This window comes from Diaphorina citri, unplaced genomic scaffold (assembly GCF_000475195.1).
Source record: "Diaphorina citri unplaced genomic scaffold, Diaci psyllid genome assembly version 1.1 scaffold42, whole genome shotgun sequence".
NCBI classification, from domain to species: Eukaryota; Metazoa; Arthropoda; class Insecta; order Hemiptera; family Psyllidae; genus Diaphorina; species Diaphorina citri.
The window spans coordinates 490,142-506,919 of record NW_007377479.1 but is presented as its reverse complement, the minus strand read 5'-3'; the positions used below and the strand labels follow the sequence as shown (position 1 = coordinate 506,919).

At 36.8% G+C, this 16,778-nt stretch overlaps 1 protein-coding gene across 1 annotated transcript in view; it reads right to left on the bottom strand.

Moving 5' to 3' along the window:
• LOC103514086 (sodium channel protein 60E-like) overlaps window positions 1-16,778 on the bottom strand; it is a gene marked incomplete at its 3' end in the record, with an annotated part of 49,620 nt that overhangs the window by 28,203 nt on the left and 4,639 nt on the right. The window contains 7 exon segments of the mRNA XM_026826919.1: window positions 4,025-4,044; window positions 4,432-4,538; window positions 7,611-7,831; window positions 13,963-14,171; window positions 14,303-14,356; window positions 15,415-15,468; window positions 15,878-16,010. Of these exon segments, the coding sequence (XP_026682720.1) occupies window positions 4,025-4,044; window positions 4,432-4,538; window positions 7,611-7,831; window positions 13,963-14,171; window positions 14,303-14,356; window positions 15,415-15,468; window positions 15,878-16,010 (798 nt within the window).

Here is a 16,778-nt window from a genome sequence, read left to right as displayed (position 1 = left end):
TGGTAGCAACTTCGGGAGAGTTTTTTTTTTTTTTTTTGTAATAGGAGGGAGCAAAAAATTAATATAATAACTTAAATCCATGTCATCCACAAAAGTCTTTCAAAGAGACTCGGATTTAAAAAAGACAACAACGTAGGACAAACATCGCGATTTATGCCCAAAACTAAGGGCAGGCCCAACCTGAAATACGATTTCCTAATCTTACAAGCAAGAGTCTTCGACCAAAGCAAGGATAGGACGGCAACAACTAAAGCTGCTATGCTAAAGGAAAAATAACAAGGGGTAAAAAAAAAAAAAAAAAAAATTTCTTTCTTTGTGATCCACATCGAATGGCTATATGTCAAATTCAAAACATCTTGAAGAACTATCAATACACATGCAAGCAGAAGAAAGAGCCTACCCCTTTAAAATTGGAGGGTTTAAATTATTGCTAAAGAAAGTAAGGAACTCTCCGAAAGTCTAACAAAGAAAGGGAATAAAAAAGGGGAAAATATTGTAGAGGAGAAGGCAAAGTTAAAAGTAAAAGAGCAGAAGAAGTCCCCCTCGGAAAATTAAAAAAGAGAGAAGAGAGAGAATTTTAAATTTAACCCCCCCTTACCATTCCGGGGGGGGGGGCTGAGTGGTAGGTAAAGAGAGAGGAGCCCACCCCTGATATCTCCCAAGGGGTAGGAAAAGAGAGGGAGGGAGCCTTCAGGGGTGGGGGAAGAGGAGGGGATGGTATATTCATATTGAATATGAATTTTTGAATATTTTTTGTGTGGATTTTTCTTTTTTTATTACAAAGCAGCACGAGTTAGAGAAATAATATTATTAAAGAATATTGTGTTTATTTTTAATAATATTTTTTTTCCATAAATACCTATCTAAGTATCTACCTAGGCTACACTTTGTACGTAGGTACCAATAAAAATATCTTTACAGAGGCTGCCAAAATATGGTAGTAGGTATGGCTTTTTTTTTTTTAATATGGGTCTTATTTTCACAAAATATGGCAATGTGGCAATTTTTTTCGGAAGAAAGGTGTAAAGAGGAAGGGATTAGCGGATTACAGAAGAAAGAGGTGAAAAAGAAAGTTCTGAGGAGAAAAGAAAAACGATGGTAACTTCTCTTGAAAAGAGGAAAGAGGAGGAGGAGGAAGAAGAAAAGCAAGAAGAAGAAGAAAAAGAAAAAAAAGAAATAAAGTTGAAAATTTGAAATGACATCCCTAAGACAAATATGAACAAGAAGAGAGATAAAAAACAAAATGACAAGCGAATTTTACTAAGAAGAAGAAGAAGAAGAAGAAGAAAAACGAAAGAAAGAGACAGAGGGAGCTGAAGCAAGAGAGAGAGAGAGAGAGAGAAAGAAAGACAGAGAGAGAAAGACAGGGAGTAAGAGAAAGAGAAGGAGAGAGAGAGAGAAAGAGAGACAGAGAGAGAGAAAGACAGGGAGTAAGAGAAAGAGAGAGAGAGAAAGATAAGAATATAAGCAAGATCCTTCAAGAAGTTGGAGACAAAGTGCTGAAGGAGAGAGAAAGAGATATAAACTGACAGAAAGGAAAGTGATTTTTCTTTTTTTTTATTACAAAGCAGCACGAGTTAGAGAAATAATATTATTAAAGAATATTGTTTTTATTTTTAATAATATTTTTTTTAATATTATTCCATAAATATCTAAGTATCTACCTAGGCTACACTTTGTATGTACCTAGGTACCAATAAAAATATCTTTACAGAGGCTGCCAAAACATGGTAGTAGGTATGGCTTTTTACTTGATTTTTTTTTAATATAGGTCTTATTTTCACAAACTATCGCAATATGGCATTTTTTTTCGGAAGAAAGGTGTAAAGAGGAAGGGATTAGCGGATTACAGAAGAAAGAGGTGAAAAAGAAAGTTCTGAGGAGAAAAGAAAAACGATGGTAACTTCTCTTGAAAAGAGGAAAGAGGAGGAGGAGGAAGAAGAAAAGCAAGAAGAAGAAGAAAAAGAAAAAAAAGAAATAAAGTTGAAAATTTGAAATGACATCCCTAAGACAAATATGAACAAGAAGAGAGATAAAAAACAAAATGACAAGCGAATTTTACTAAGAAGAAGAAGAAGAAGAAGAAGAAAAACGAAAGAAAGAGACAGAGGGAGCTGAAGCAAGAGAGAGAGAGAGAGAGAGAAAGAAAGACAGAGAGAGAAAGACAGGGAGTAAGAGAAAGAGAAGGAGAGAGAGAGAGAAAGAGAGACAGAGAGAGAGAAAGACAGGGAGTAAGAGAACTGCTCCTCCGCAAGCGTGCTTGCATACTGGCGCTACCTAGCGGACGAAAAAAACAACTGCGTAAAGTCTGACGTCACACATATTTGATCTCATTCATTAGAAGGGAAAATGAAAATTGAATTTTCGACTTTTTACAGTTATTTTTTCGGAGTTTTGACCTCGGATTTGGATTTTTCCCAACTTTTCACATAGGAATCGACCATTTATTTATAATTTTTACCCATTTGCAACTACTCCATTCAAGTAGCTGCACCCCTAGTACATAAAATAAAGAAGAGAGAGAGAGAGGAGAAAGAAGAAGAAGAAGAAGAAGAAGAAAGCAAGGGAGGGAATAACTGAGAGAAGAAGAGAAAAGAGGAGGCAGAAAGAGAGAAAACGGGAGAAAGAGTTGGAGTGGGAGAAAAAAGGGAGGAGAGAGAAAGGGAGAGAGAAGGAGAAAGAGGAGTGAGAGAGAAGGAGAAAGAGAAGTGAGAGAGAGAATAACATTTCGCAGTTTCCACATCATTTTTCACCAGGTATTTCCGAGAGAGAGAGAGAGAGGAAACCTCATTTTTTGACACATTTAATGTTCTTTGCATATCAAGAAGGAATCAGAGAAGGAGGAGAGATAGGAAAGGAAGAAGGAGAGAGGAGGATAGAGAGATAGAATGAGAAAAGAGAGAGAGAGAGAAGAACTTCAACAACTGTAAATCTTTTACACCGACTTCCATCTCCCTTCCTCTAACCCTATATATCTCTCTCTCTCTCTCCCTCTTTCTCTCTCTCTTCCTTTCTCTCTCTCTCTCTGGTTGAAGAGAGCAATGGAGTGGAAAGAGTGTGAAAGTTGTGAAAACAAGGATGTGACTATGAGAGAGACAGAGAGAAGAGAGCAATGGAGTGGAAAGAGTGTGAAAGTTGTGAAAACAAGGATGTGACTATGAGAGAGACAGAGAGAGAGAGAGAGAGAGAGAAGACTTGTATGGTATTGGAAGAGATATAAAAGTACATGGAACGAAAGAAAGAGGAAGAGAGAAATAGAGTAAAGAAGAGGGAGAGAGAGAGGGAAAGAGAGAAAATGAGAGAGAGGGAGGGAGAGAGAAAGAGGGAGATAAAGAGAGAGAAATCTGAAATACTTTCCGCAAGCGTGATTGGATAAGAAAACTGTTGAATCGAAAGTACTTCACGGTTGGGTGGAAGAGCATAGTTATGTAATATTTTACTAGTTACTGTGTGGAAGTATTACTATATTGCAAATGATTGAACAAAGTAAGGTACATGGTTTTGAACTCGATTAGTTTTGAAAACTGTTAGTTTTAAGGTCTCATCATCCCGAAAGCGGAGGGTTGATATTAGCCCATTTGGTATTCCATTCTTCGTAGAATATCTTTTTAGTGACAACTTTTATTTCGTCATAGAATAACTCATGGAAAAAATCTATGTGTAAAAGTGACATTTCCACTATTTTCCTATCATGACACATTGCATACTCAACCAAATACAAGGCGATCATAGGAAATCTAGCTGTAAAAGTGACATCTCCACCAATTTTTATATCATGGCATATTGCATACTCAACCAAATACAAGTCGTTCATAGGAAATCTAACTGTAAAGGTGACATCTCCACTAATTTTCCTATCATGGCACATTGCATACTCAACCAAATACAAGCTTTCTCTCTCTCTCTTATATTTCCTTATCTACCTTTCTTCACTTTCTTTCTTTTTCACTCTCCTATTGTCATTTTGTTTTCATGCGCTCTCGCTCGCTCTCTCTCTCTCGAAATGATTTACATAGCATCTCACATTCTACACACCCACACAAACTATCTCACAGGAATCTTGTAACCATGCCATGTATACAGGTACCTTGGGTATGAGTATATTTATGCATATTAAGGTAGATGTAGGTACATAGCGTAGGTACGTGTACATTTTGGAGGTAGAAATTTCAGGGGCGAACGCAGCACTTGGAGGGTTGCAGAGGATCCATGCAAATAGATCAGTTGCGTTTACTTGGGTGATGTTTCAAAGTCATGGAGCACGAAAAATGAGAATCATCATTATTATTATTATTATTATTATTATTATTATTATTATTATAAATACTAATGAAGTGTGAAAATCGTCCCCTAAAAGTACACAAGTAAAGTACTTAGAGGGACTGTAAAGGAGATTCACAATAATAACAATAAACTTAATATTAATATTACCTGTAGCGCAAACAGGGCAAACACCATCAGACAGAAGATGGTTAGCGTCATGACTTCGGCCAACTGCTTGAAGGAATGTAGGAGGGCGTTGATGATGGTTTTGAGACCTGTGGAATAGAATAGAAATGGAATTAAAAAAAAAATAGAATAGAATAAAACATAATAGAAATTATAGCTGCGACACAGACCACATAGAGAGAGAAGCAAATAACATATGTTAATTAGACTTAATCATGGACCACACTCGTTGCTATGTTGAAAGTTGAAAGCCCAGAAGAGGTTAGGTAGTAGAACAGCCGCGGTAGACAGTAATAGTACACAGAAGTCCATGATAAAGTAAGTCTAATTAATGTATTGACCGTTGCAATGAACTCTCAAGAATACGTAAAATAATGTATGTATTTAACAAACTGCTCTAAATAAAGAGTTGCCAAACAACACAGCATACAATTAGTCTTTGATAGAGATTGAGGGTCAATTCAAGTTAAGGCGGCTTTCACACTGAGGTAACACGTCGCAAGATGCTACGTAGCATGCATCTTCAAAGACCAGACCATTATTTCAAATGAAACCTTCCTCACTGAGGATACATGTTGCTACTTGAACCCTGGAAACAAGTAACAGTGTTACTTCAACACCAACAGTCTGGAGTTTTGTTAGTTGCTACTTGTGATTGTTTGTGGGAACAAATTATTTTTTGAATCAATTACTCCAATGTTGTTACTCCAATGTGAAAGTGTTCATGTTTCTTTGAACAAGATTCAGGACGTAAGCAGTAGCATCTTGCGACTTGCTACTTGCGACGTGTTACCTCAGTGCGAAACGCGCCTAAGGAGAACAGATGTCTCTGAGTAAAACGCAATGCGTCCCTCATAACATCATAAACTGTGAGGCACATTTCTTCTAATCGTCTGCATTGGAGGTTCAGCCCAAAAGCAATTAGATAGATATAGATATATACTTTATTGGTAATAATAATTGTTACAATTGCCAAAAGAAGAAAAAAAAGCAATTACCCCAGGGCTGATTGAGAGGCTGACGAAAAACGCCCCGCCCACCCCATCTGAATACGGGGAAAAGCAAAGAAGAAGGAGGAGGAGGAGAAGAAGGAGAAGAAGAAGAAGAAGAAGGAGGAGAAGAAGAAGAAGGAGGAGGAAAAGAAGAAGGAGGAGAAGGAGGTGAATAAAGAAGTTAGTGTACACAAAGTTTGTATCCATAATGATTTCCATCCCAAGCTTATGTTTGATTCTTTGCTCTGCACACAATTTCAAGTTTACAAGATTGCGAAGGAAAAGAAGAAAGAGGAGACGATAAAAACGAAGAACAAGCAAGAGAAGGAGGAGGAAGAGAAGAAGAAGGAGGAGGAAAAGAAGAAGAAGAAAAGAAATAAGAAGAAGGAGGAAGAGAAGAAGAAGAAAAGAAAGAAGAAGGAGGAAGAGAAGAAGGAGAAGAGGAAAGCCGTTTTGCTCGTAAAAAAAAGAGGGGAAAATAATGTAAGAAGGAAAATTTAAGGAAGTGAAAAGTAAATGAGGAAGAGAAAAAGAAAGAAGAGAGAGAAGAGGAAAAGAGAGAGGAGAGAGAGAGGGGAGAGGAAAACAGAGAAAGGAAGAGAGAGAGGAGAGGAAAAGAGAGAGAGAGGGGAGGAAAAGAGAGAAAGGGAGAGAGATGGAAAGAGGGGGGGAGGGAGAGAGAACGCGTCTCTTGGGAAAAGACAGAAATAATTTGGATGAATAAATTATGTATGTTCCTCTCTCTCCCCCTTCCATCTCTCTCTCTCTCTCTTTCTTCTCCATATTTTTTTATCTCTCTCTTCTTTCTTCTCCTTGCCACACCCTTCCCATTTGATTTTTGATCAATTCGCTCTGTCTCCCTCTTCCTCTCTGTCTCTATCTTCCTCTATTCAAAAGAAGTTCTGAAGAAGAGTGAGGGAGGAAAAGGGAGAGAACGAATTGATAGAAGAAAAGAAAAAGATGAGAAAGCAAAAAAGAGAGAGAGAGAGAGAGAGAGAGAGAAATTAAAAGGCCTCCCCCCTGAAGAAGAGCGAGGAAAATGGAGAAAGAAATGTGAAATGCGGAAAGGGAGAGATGTTAGTAAAAGGGATATAAGAATAAGGGGAAGAGAAAAATCTGGAAAGCCTCTCGAAGGATGAAGAAATCTGGTTTATTAAATTTGGGGAGGTAAAGATGTTTCCCCATTCGATGAAAGAAGGAGCAAAATGTCGTTACAATACGTATCAAAAGTTCTACATAATACTGTATAGCTGTATACTGTATAGCTACTTACCTATGTTTCTTTTTCTTAAAAAAAAAAAAAAAAAAGTTTGGGGGAACAATAACAAAGGAAATCGTATCGTCCCGAAATCTAAAAGGGGGCAGGATAGGAGAAAGCCAGCCGTTCTGAGAACGAACATTATATCCGTTTAGCATAAAGTCCAACCCGGACGGGAATCGAACCCGTTATTTAGCGCTTACAAGACAGGAGTGCTGACAAGAAAAAATTTAGGTCAGGAAGAACCCGCCCCGGGCGGGAATCGAACCCGCGGCCTAGCGCTTACAAGGCAGACGCACTACCAACTAAGCTAACTAGGCTGGCTTATTCTATCGAAAAATTGTAATATTTTCAATGCGTCCGTAGAGCAAGGACCTATTGAAGAAAAAAAATCACTACCACCTACTTGTTTTGATCCCTCTTTTTTTCCTTATTTCATTTCATTTAACTTCATTTTATTTTTATTCTCATTCTAGCAGTCTAAAAGCAGCAATAGTTAAAGCCACAACACTGTTCCATCATGACCGAATAAAAATAATAAAATAAAAGACCCCATTATAAGTAATAAAACGAATAAAAACTTGGGGAGCCAAAGTGGCAGAACTTTGTAGCATCTTCTCCATTTTAGCATCCTTTAAAAAGTAGGTAGCATACTTAGTCGCATCCTCTAAAGTAGAACAGTTATATGTAGTACCTACTTGCTTTTTTTTTTTTTTTTTTTTTTTTTTTCAAACTTTTTTTATGAATAGTACCTCTTGATAATAAAACCATTTTTTATGAATTAAAAATAATAATAATAATGATAATACCTAGGTAAAATCAATCAATATAAAAAAATCAATAGTGTTAAAGCGCCTAACGGAAAAAAAAATAGGTAATTTAAAAAAAAAAAACTATCATAAAAGTCTTACCTGGCATAATGGAAACCGTTTTCAGCGCCCGCAGCACCCGGAACGTTCTCAGACCCGCCAGATTGCCCACTTCCATGCCAATAGTGGCATAACCCGAAGCTATCACGATGAAATCCAGCCAATTCCAGGGATTCCGCAGATAGGTGTACTTGTTGATGAAGAACCCCTTGGCGACGATCTTGATGATCATCTCCGCAGTGTAGATGGCGAGGAAGATGTACCTGAGAACAGAAACAAAACGGATCCAAAATTCAGTCAAAAACCCTTGAAATTCCTAAAATGAAGAAAAAAGACGCGGAGGAGGTGAAGGAAAAGAAGATGTAGATGACGAGAAAGAATGTCAGAAAATAATATTAACAAAACAGGATATGGACCTAATAGAGAAGGAAAAAGTAGAAAATTGAAGTTATATCCGAGGACAGAAACAAAAAAATTAAAACAACTACAACAGCAGCAGAAACAACAACAACAACAACAACAACAACAACAACAACAACAATTACAACAACAATTACAACAACACCAACACTACCAATAACAAGAACAGTAGCAACACCAATAAGTTAACATCAAAAGTACCAACAAATGAACTTGATAGTCAATTTAAAAACACAATGGTTGAGTTAAAACATAAAAAAATCAATTCGTTCGAACAAAAAATATGTAGAGCCAATAGTAAAAAAGCCAATGAAAAAACCGCCCCGGATGAAAAGATCACAAGTAGGTATCAATCTCATATACAAAAGGAAATCAAATCTCATGAACAACATCAACAGTCTAAATAAAGCACTAGATATGCTACAACATAGATACATAGGGTAAGTGTACCATTTATTCGCCCTCCTAAAAACTCGTCAACTAAGAGAGATGAAGATATAGACTGACAGGAAGTAAGAGAAGGAGGGAGAGAGGAAAAAAAGAACAAGGAGAAGAGAAAGAGGGAGAGAGAGGATTATAAGTAGGAGAGAGGGGGAGGAGAGAGGAAAATAGCTTCAAGGTAAAAACAATATAGCAAAGAAGAGACAAAAATAGGAAGAAAAAGATGGATAGATAAAAAGGGAGAGAGAGGAAGATTGGGAGGAGGAGAAGGAGAGATAGGGAGAGGGGAGGGAGGGAGGGAGAGAGATGAAATTGTGAGATAGAACACGATTATGGCTGTAATGGATATTGTTCTTGAAGACATGTTTTCTCCCTCTCTCTCCCCCTCTATCTCTCTTCTCTCTCTCACACATTATCTGTGTCTCTCTTTTCATGACATATTACCTAGGTACTTGTCTTCATTGTTTCCCTTCTCTCTCTTTTCTTTCCTCCCTCTCTCTCTCTGAGTAAACAAGTCACAGATTCTCAAGGAGAAAGATAGATTGCGAGAGAAAGAAAATGAAATAGATAAAGGGGAAAAGAGAGGGAAGAGGGAAAGAGGGAGTTAGAGAGAAAGAGAAAGAGGAGAAACATTGAAAAGAAGTAGGTAATATGTCATGAAAAGATAGAGACAGAATGATATGATAGGGAGAGAGAGAGAATAAAGGATGAGAAAAAGGGAAAGAACGAGGGAAGAAGAGAAAGAGAGAGAGAAAACTTGTCTACAAGAATGTTCGAAGTGATTAAGAAAAATTGCGGTGATATGGTATGTGATTAGGAGAGAGAGAAATGGTTAAGATGTTATAATTGTTACATAAAGTGTGAACTTGAATTGGTAAATTTTGGTGCTATAAATTAGGTGTAATAAATTATGAAAATTTAAGTTCCCTTGAAACTTTTCTTATGGCTGTGGCAGAATTCTGCAAAGGAGATCGTCCACCCAACCACAGATTTGTAGAGCTAACTAGGCTGGCTATGTTGAAGTTTTAGTTTTTTGATCACATATTATTATTATTATTATTATTATTTTTTTTTTTTTTAATTTCTAGTTCACTTTTCCCTTACAATTCTACTGCATAAATGCATACTCAACCAAATCATGCCATATTACATACTCAAACAAATACAAGGTGATCATAGGAAATCTGGCTGTAAAATTGACATCTCCACTAATTTTTATATCATGGCATATAGGAAATCTAGCTGTAATGGTGACATCTCCACTATTTTCCTATCATGACACATTGCATACTCAACCAAATACAAGGCGATCATAGGAAATCTATGTGTATATGTAGTAGCAAAAGTTAGCAGAATACTCTATGACTGCTGTTGTCATTTTTAGAACTTCACTTGAACAGAAATAAAACCTAAGTGCGCGAGAAGGAAGAAGAAGAAGAAGGATAACAAGAAGAAGAAGAACAAGAAGAAGAAGAAGAAGAGGAGGAGGAAAAACTTTGGTGATGGAAATAAAAATAATAATAAATATTAGGGAGAGAGGAGGGGTCTGAAGATTGAAGGAAAAGGAGAAGGAATGAGAAAGAAGGAGAGGGAGAGGAGAAAAAGCGGGGAAAAGAAAGAAAGGGGGCGAGAGAGAGAGAGAGAGAGACAGAGAGAGAGAGAGGGAGAGAGACAGAGAGAGAGAGAGACAGAGAGAGAGGGAGAGAGAGAGGGAGGGGGAGAGAGAGAGGGAGGGAGAGAGAGAGAGAGGAATAGGGAGTACGAAAGGGAGACAGAAGAGAGAAAGAAAGGGGAAAAAGAAACAAGAGGATGAAGAATAGAGTAGAGAGAGGGAGAAAAACAAAGAGAAAGAAGACGAGAGAGAGAAGAGGGAGGGAGAAGAGAAAGCGAAGAGGGAGAAAAACAAAGAGAAAGAAGGCGAGAGAGAAGAGGGAGGGAGAAGAGAAAGCGAAATATAGACATAGGAGGGGAGAGAGGAAGAGAGACTTTCTAGTTTCAACTGGGTTATTTCAGTACAACACTATGTTCTGGTACATTTACCGTCACCTCCACTCGAAGAAGAGAAAACGGATGCGAAGAGAAAGAAGGAGAAGGAGGAGGAGGCGGTAAAGGTGATTCGAAATTAAGTAGAGAAAGAGGAGAAGGAGGAAAGGAGGAAGAGAAGCGTCTGTGAAAAAATAGTAGAAGCATGACAAGAAGGAGAAGAAGAAGAAGAAGGAGAAGGAGAAGAAGGAGAAGAAGGAGGAGAAGAAGAAGGAGAAGAAGAATAAGAAGGAGAAGAAGGAGAAGAAGAAGAAGGAGAACGAAAAAGACACACCTAGGGTTGGAAGAGGCGAAACAAGGAATGAGAGAAAAAGAAGAAGAATAAAAGAGGAAGAAGAGAAGGAGGAGGAAAAGGAAAGAGGAAGAGGAATAAAAAAATGGATTATTACTAATTGCACATAATTAAAAGCTTGCCAATATCAATTAGGGGGAAAAGGAGTTAAATAAAGATTCAATATTTCGCTAAAGACCTTGGCAGTTATACAGTTACACCTCTGGTAAAAAAAGCTTTAATATCTAATTATTTATCTATGTATTATTTATTAAATTAATTAAATACACTGATTAATACAGGATGCCAACCTAGTTAACTTGGAGGCTATAGCGTCTGCCTTGTAAGCGCTAGGTCACAGGTTCGATTCCTGCCCGGGGTGGATTTTATCCCAAACAGATAAGATTCGTTTTCGGAGCGGCAAACTTTTTCTTATCCTGTCTTCAATTTCGGGACGATGAGGCCTTAGCAGTTACAGTTCCCTCTGTCAAACCTCTTCAAATCTTATATTATAAAATCAAGATCCATTCACTCATTCACATTTCACACCACTGATCGCTCTTTCTCAAGAATCACAAGACCTAGAAAGCTGAAATTTGATAGGACTATTCCTTTTATGGTCTAGGTGTGCAATAAGAAAGGATTTTGCGATCTAAACCGATCCTGAGATATGATCAATTTTTGATCGCTAAAATCTCCATAAGAAATACACAGAGTGCAAAGACTGAGGGAGAGAAATGTTCCGCTCTCGACCAACATTTTGAGTTTCGTTTATGCTTTTAGTTTGATAACACTAGAACAAAGTCTACAGCAACACACTGTAATTATTGTAATTATTTTTAGGTGAGCTAAAAATTTAAATTGTTTTTTAATGAGCTCTTAATTACTTCTCCTCTTCCTCTCTCTCTCTCTCTCTCTATCTCTCTCTCTCCCTTTCTCTTTCTTCCTCTCTCTCTCTCTCTCTCCCTCTTCCTTCTTCTTCTTTCCTTCTCCTCCTCCTCCTTCTCCTCTTTCTTCTACTTCTTATCCGTTTCTCGTCAGGGGGATTTTCTTATCTCGGTGTCGGTGTTATACTTTTTATACTTTCTTATCCTTCAATTATCCACTCTCTAAAACACACCGAGTATGCAGGGATGAAATTCTGTTTCGTGTTAATATAGGCCGGGCGGCGCTTCGAACTCTTGACGTTCGCGCGCCTCCCGGCACGCTTGATACAATACATAATCTTTACAACAGTACAGCCTGTTTGAGCAGACTCTTTATGTCTGAAGCGTCTGCCTCGTAAGCGCCAACCCGCGGGTTCGATTCCCCCCCGGGGCGGATTTTATCCTGAACGGATAATGTTCGTTCTCGGTAGGCTGGCGTACTCCTACGGCCGTGAGTGCCGTGACACTTAAAAAAATGCCCTGAAACCATTCGGATAAAGTGGAGAGATGGCAAAAAAAGAAGAAGAAGAAGAAGAGGAAGTGGAGAAGAAGAAGAAGAAGAAGAGAGAAAGAGCTTGTCTGTTTCTCCTTGTTTTTCCATCCTATTATTTCCGTACTGTTTAATTTTCTATTTACACTTCGCAGCTTCCATCTCTCTCTCTCTCCCTCTCCATCTCTCTCTCCCTCTCTTTCTCTCTCTCATGTACATATTCATAATCCGTGGGTTTATAAAAAGATTCCATTTTTGTGTCTGGCAGTCTGGCAACATAGTACATGTCAGCTATAACAGGGTTGTCGGCTGCTCGTATTAGATACTGTAAATTCCCGCCCGGGGCGAATTTTATCCTAAACAGATAAGGTTCGTTCTCGGAGCGGCTGGCTTTTTTATAGTCTGTCCTGATTCTCTCTTTGCTATCGTGACACTAAGACTCGTATTTATTCGGAACAGAAGAATACAAGCAACTTATACCCTCCCCCTACCTGTGAAGAGTAAAAGTTAAGCTGTATTTTATTATCTGAGTTTTTTTTATACTCGACATGGCTGAACCAATGAGATTGTGAGATTCCGCTTGGTGCAGCAAGAGTGGACGTCCAAAGTGGAATCTCATTGGTTCAGCCATTGTTGACAATAAAAAATCTGGTGTGAACATCACACGACTTTCCTTATCCTATTGAATGATGCTTATTTGAGTGTTCTTTTACCTTAACTTTTACAATATCGCTATAGCTGAAAACGGTCGAAATCTGTCCAAAAGCGGTCAAAATACCGCCAAGCGCAGCAACCATCTCAACCAATTGTTTTGTGTTGCATCCTTGTCACATTTGTGAACTACATACCAAATTTCAACTCTCTAGCTCATACCGTTCCCAAGATATTGTTAAATTACACCGTCGAAATTGACCAATCAAATGCCTTGAGACTATGCTTAGCACGAACTTAAGAGCCAGCATTTTGTTCATAAATATGGGTGTAAGACCGCATAATAACACAAAACAACAGAGGTATTCATACTTCCTAAAAAATCGATCATAACAAAAGATACAAAAACATAAAATGGAAATCCTTACGAAACAAACTATTGTACCTAGGTACTTCATAAAAGTAGACACAAAAACACAAACAAAACTAAAATATTATAAAAACTAAACCGAAAATTCAAAATGACTTACTCAGCCTCTTCATCAGACAACAGACTCGGTGTTGGCAAGGAACACACAATTGAGCAGAATAGTGGTCATGACCATATAGTCAAAATACTGATTGGTGGAAATCAAAGTAAAACATTCCAAACTTAACAAAGTACACAAAAATATAAAAGAAAAAATAAATTAAAAGAATATAACAAAAACAACTACGAGCATAAATGGAACTAGCATACAATTAGTTACTAAACTAAAAAGACAATCAAACTTGACAAGATACACAAAAACATTCTAAACAAACTTATAAAAACACTAAAGAATCTAATAAAAACACTAAAAAAAAACCTAATAAAGAGACGAACAAAATCTGATAAAACACTAAATATCTAATAAAAACTACTCCAAATGAATCTAAAACTACTCACTCAGCCTCTTCCAAAAGAAAAACTAAAGAAAGAAGAATATAACAAAAACAAGTACAAGCATAAATGAAACTAGTTACTGGACTAAAAAGACAATCAAACTTAACAAGATACACAAAAACATTCTAAACAAACTTATAAAAACACTAAAAAATCTAATAAAAACACTAAAAAAAAACCTAATAAAAACACTAAAAAAATCTAAAAACTAATCCAAATTTACTCACTCAGCCTCTTCAACAGACTCGGTTTTGGCAAGGAACACACAATTGAGCAGAATAGTGGTCATAACCATGTAGTCGAAATACTGGTTGGTGGAAATGAAGATGCAAGTGCGGCGCAGGTAACCCCAGGCGGAAAAGATGAAGAGGGAATTGGTGGCGGTGAATCGGTGGATGTAGTTCTTGCGGAACCGCTTGGAGACAACACAAAACGTCTGGAACACAGAGAAAGAGTCAAATGTTAATTGAAATATTCGTGAAAATAGACAAAGATATCAATAATGAGTTTAAAAAAAGGAAGAAATCTCCCTTTTAGACAAATAGAAGGAGATATAGAAGAAAATGCAAAAATGGTGTGGATGGAGTTCTTGCGGGATCGCTTGGAGACGACACAAAATGTCTGAAACAAAGAGAAAAATGGTGGAATATTAACAAATAATACACAAAATGGTGAAAAAACAGAAAAAGATATTAATAATGATTTAAAAAAAAGGGAAAAATGGAAGAAGAGGGAAGAAAATGTAAGAATGGTGGATGTAGCTTTTGAGAAACCGCTTGGAGACAACGCAGAAAATCTTGAACAAGAAGAAAATGGAAGAAGAATTGAGAAAAATGTCTGTAAAAACAAACACAGTCATGCAAGATATGTTGACAAAATCGAAAAACAGAGGCAAAAATTGGAGAAATCAGAACACCTGAAAGAAGGAGAAAAATTATTGAAACGTTCGGAAATCTGGGGAAAAACTGAACAAGAATCATCAAGAAAGAATGTGCAAAATAGTATTTTTGAGAAGATTCGATAGTAGAATTACAAAAAGGAAAATTTTGAGAATATCATGGACAGATTGACAGATAATGAGAAGACGAAAGGAAAACACTGAAAACGGCTCAACAATACTATAGGGAATTGATGGTAGCGTTTAAAACAAGAGGATAAAGGAAAAAAAGAGCAGGAAGAAGAGGAAAAGAAGAAGAAGAAGAAGAGAAAAAAGAAGAATAGGACGAAGAAGAAGGAGGAGAAGAAGAAAAAGACGACAAAGAAGAAAAAGGAGGAACAACAATAAGAAGAAGACAAAAAAGAAGATAAAGAAGAAGAGAAAGAAAAAGAAGAAAAGAAGAACAAAAAGAAGAAGACAAAAAAGAAGATGAAGAAGAGGAAGGCAGACAAAGAAGAAAAGCAGATATTAGAAAACGTGGAAAGCAAAAATTTGAGAAAAAAAAAATGTAAAAACGTCTGAGAGAAATGATCTGAATAAAAAGAAAGGAAGAAAAAAAATAAATGAATAAAAAAAAGAAAGGAAGAAAAAAAAAAAAAAGAAATAAAAGGAAAGAAAAGAAATATTGCAGACATTTCCTTAGGCAAAATATTACGGATGAGTGACTTAAGAACAAAAGTGATAAGAAAATGGAAGGGAATCTCCCTTTTAGACAAATAGAAGGAGATATAGAAGAAAATGCAAAAATGGTGTGGATGGAGTTCTTGCGGGATCGCTTGGAGACAACACAAAATGTCTGAAACAAAGAGAAAAATGGTGGAATATTAACAAATAATGCACAAAATGGTGAAAAAACAGAAAAAGATGTAATAATGATTTTAAAAAAAGGAAAAATGGAAAAAGAGGCAAGAAAATGTATGAATGGTGGATGTAGCTTTTGAGAAACCGCTTGGAGACAACGCAGAAAATCTTGAACAAGAAGAAAATGCAAGAAGAATTGAGAAAAATGTCTGTAAAAACACAGTCATGCAAATGTTGAGAAAATCGAAAAACAGAGGCAAAAATTGGAAAAATCAGAACACCTGAAAGAAGGAGAAAAATTATTGAAACGTTCGGAAAACTGGGGAAAAACTAAACAAGAATCATAAAATTTAGGCACTTTGTAAAAAGTTCACAAATCTATTCTGTACTAAACTCAATCAGACCATTCTCAGCACTGTCACGATGAAACCCAGCCAATTCCAGGGATTCCGCAGATAGGTGTACTTGTTGATGAAGAACCCTTTGGCGACAATCTTGATGATCATCTCCGCAGTGTAGATGGCGAGGAAGATGTACCTGAGAACAGAAACATAACGGATCCAAAATTCAATCGATAACCCTTGAAATTCCTAAAATAAAGAAAAAAGACGCGGAGGAGGTGAAGAAAAAGAAGATGTAGATGACGAGAAAGAATGTCAGAAAATAATATTAACAAAATAGGATATGGACCTAATAGAGAAGGAAAAAGTAGAAAATGGAAGTTATACCCGAGGAGAGAAACAAAAAAATTAAAACAACTACAACAGCAGCAGAAACAACAACAACAACAACAACACCAACAACAACAACAACACTACCAATAACAAGAACAGTAGCAACACCAATAAGTTAACATCAAAAGTACCAACAAATGAACTTGATAGTGAATTTAAAAACACAATGGTTGAGTTAAAACATAAAAAAATCAATTCGTTCGAACAAAAAATATGTAGAGCCAATAATAAAAAAAGCCAATGAAAAAACCGCCCCGGATGAAAAGATCACAAGTAGGTATCAATCTCATATACAAAAGGAAATCAAATCTCATGAACAACATCAACAGTCTAAATAAAGCACTAGATATGCTACAACATAGATACATAGGTACATACCTATAAATAAAACCCTATTATTATACTACAGCATTATCAAACTTGCTGAGAGAATTCCAAACAAAAACACATCAGAGAGAGAGAGAGAGAGAGAGAGAGAGAGAGAGAAAATGAGAGAGGAAGTGGCGTATGGTACAGGTGGGCCAATAAATGGTACGTTTTTTAGGTGGGCGAATAAATGGTACACTTACCC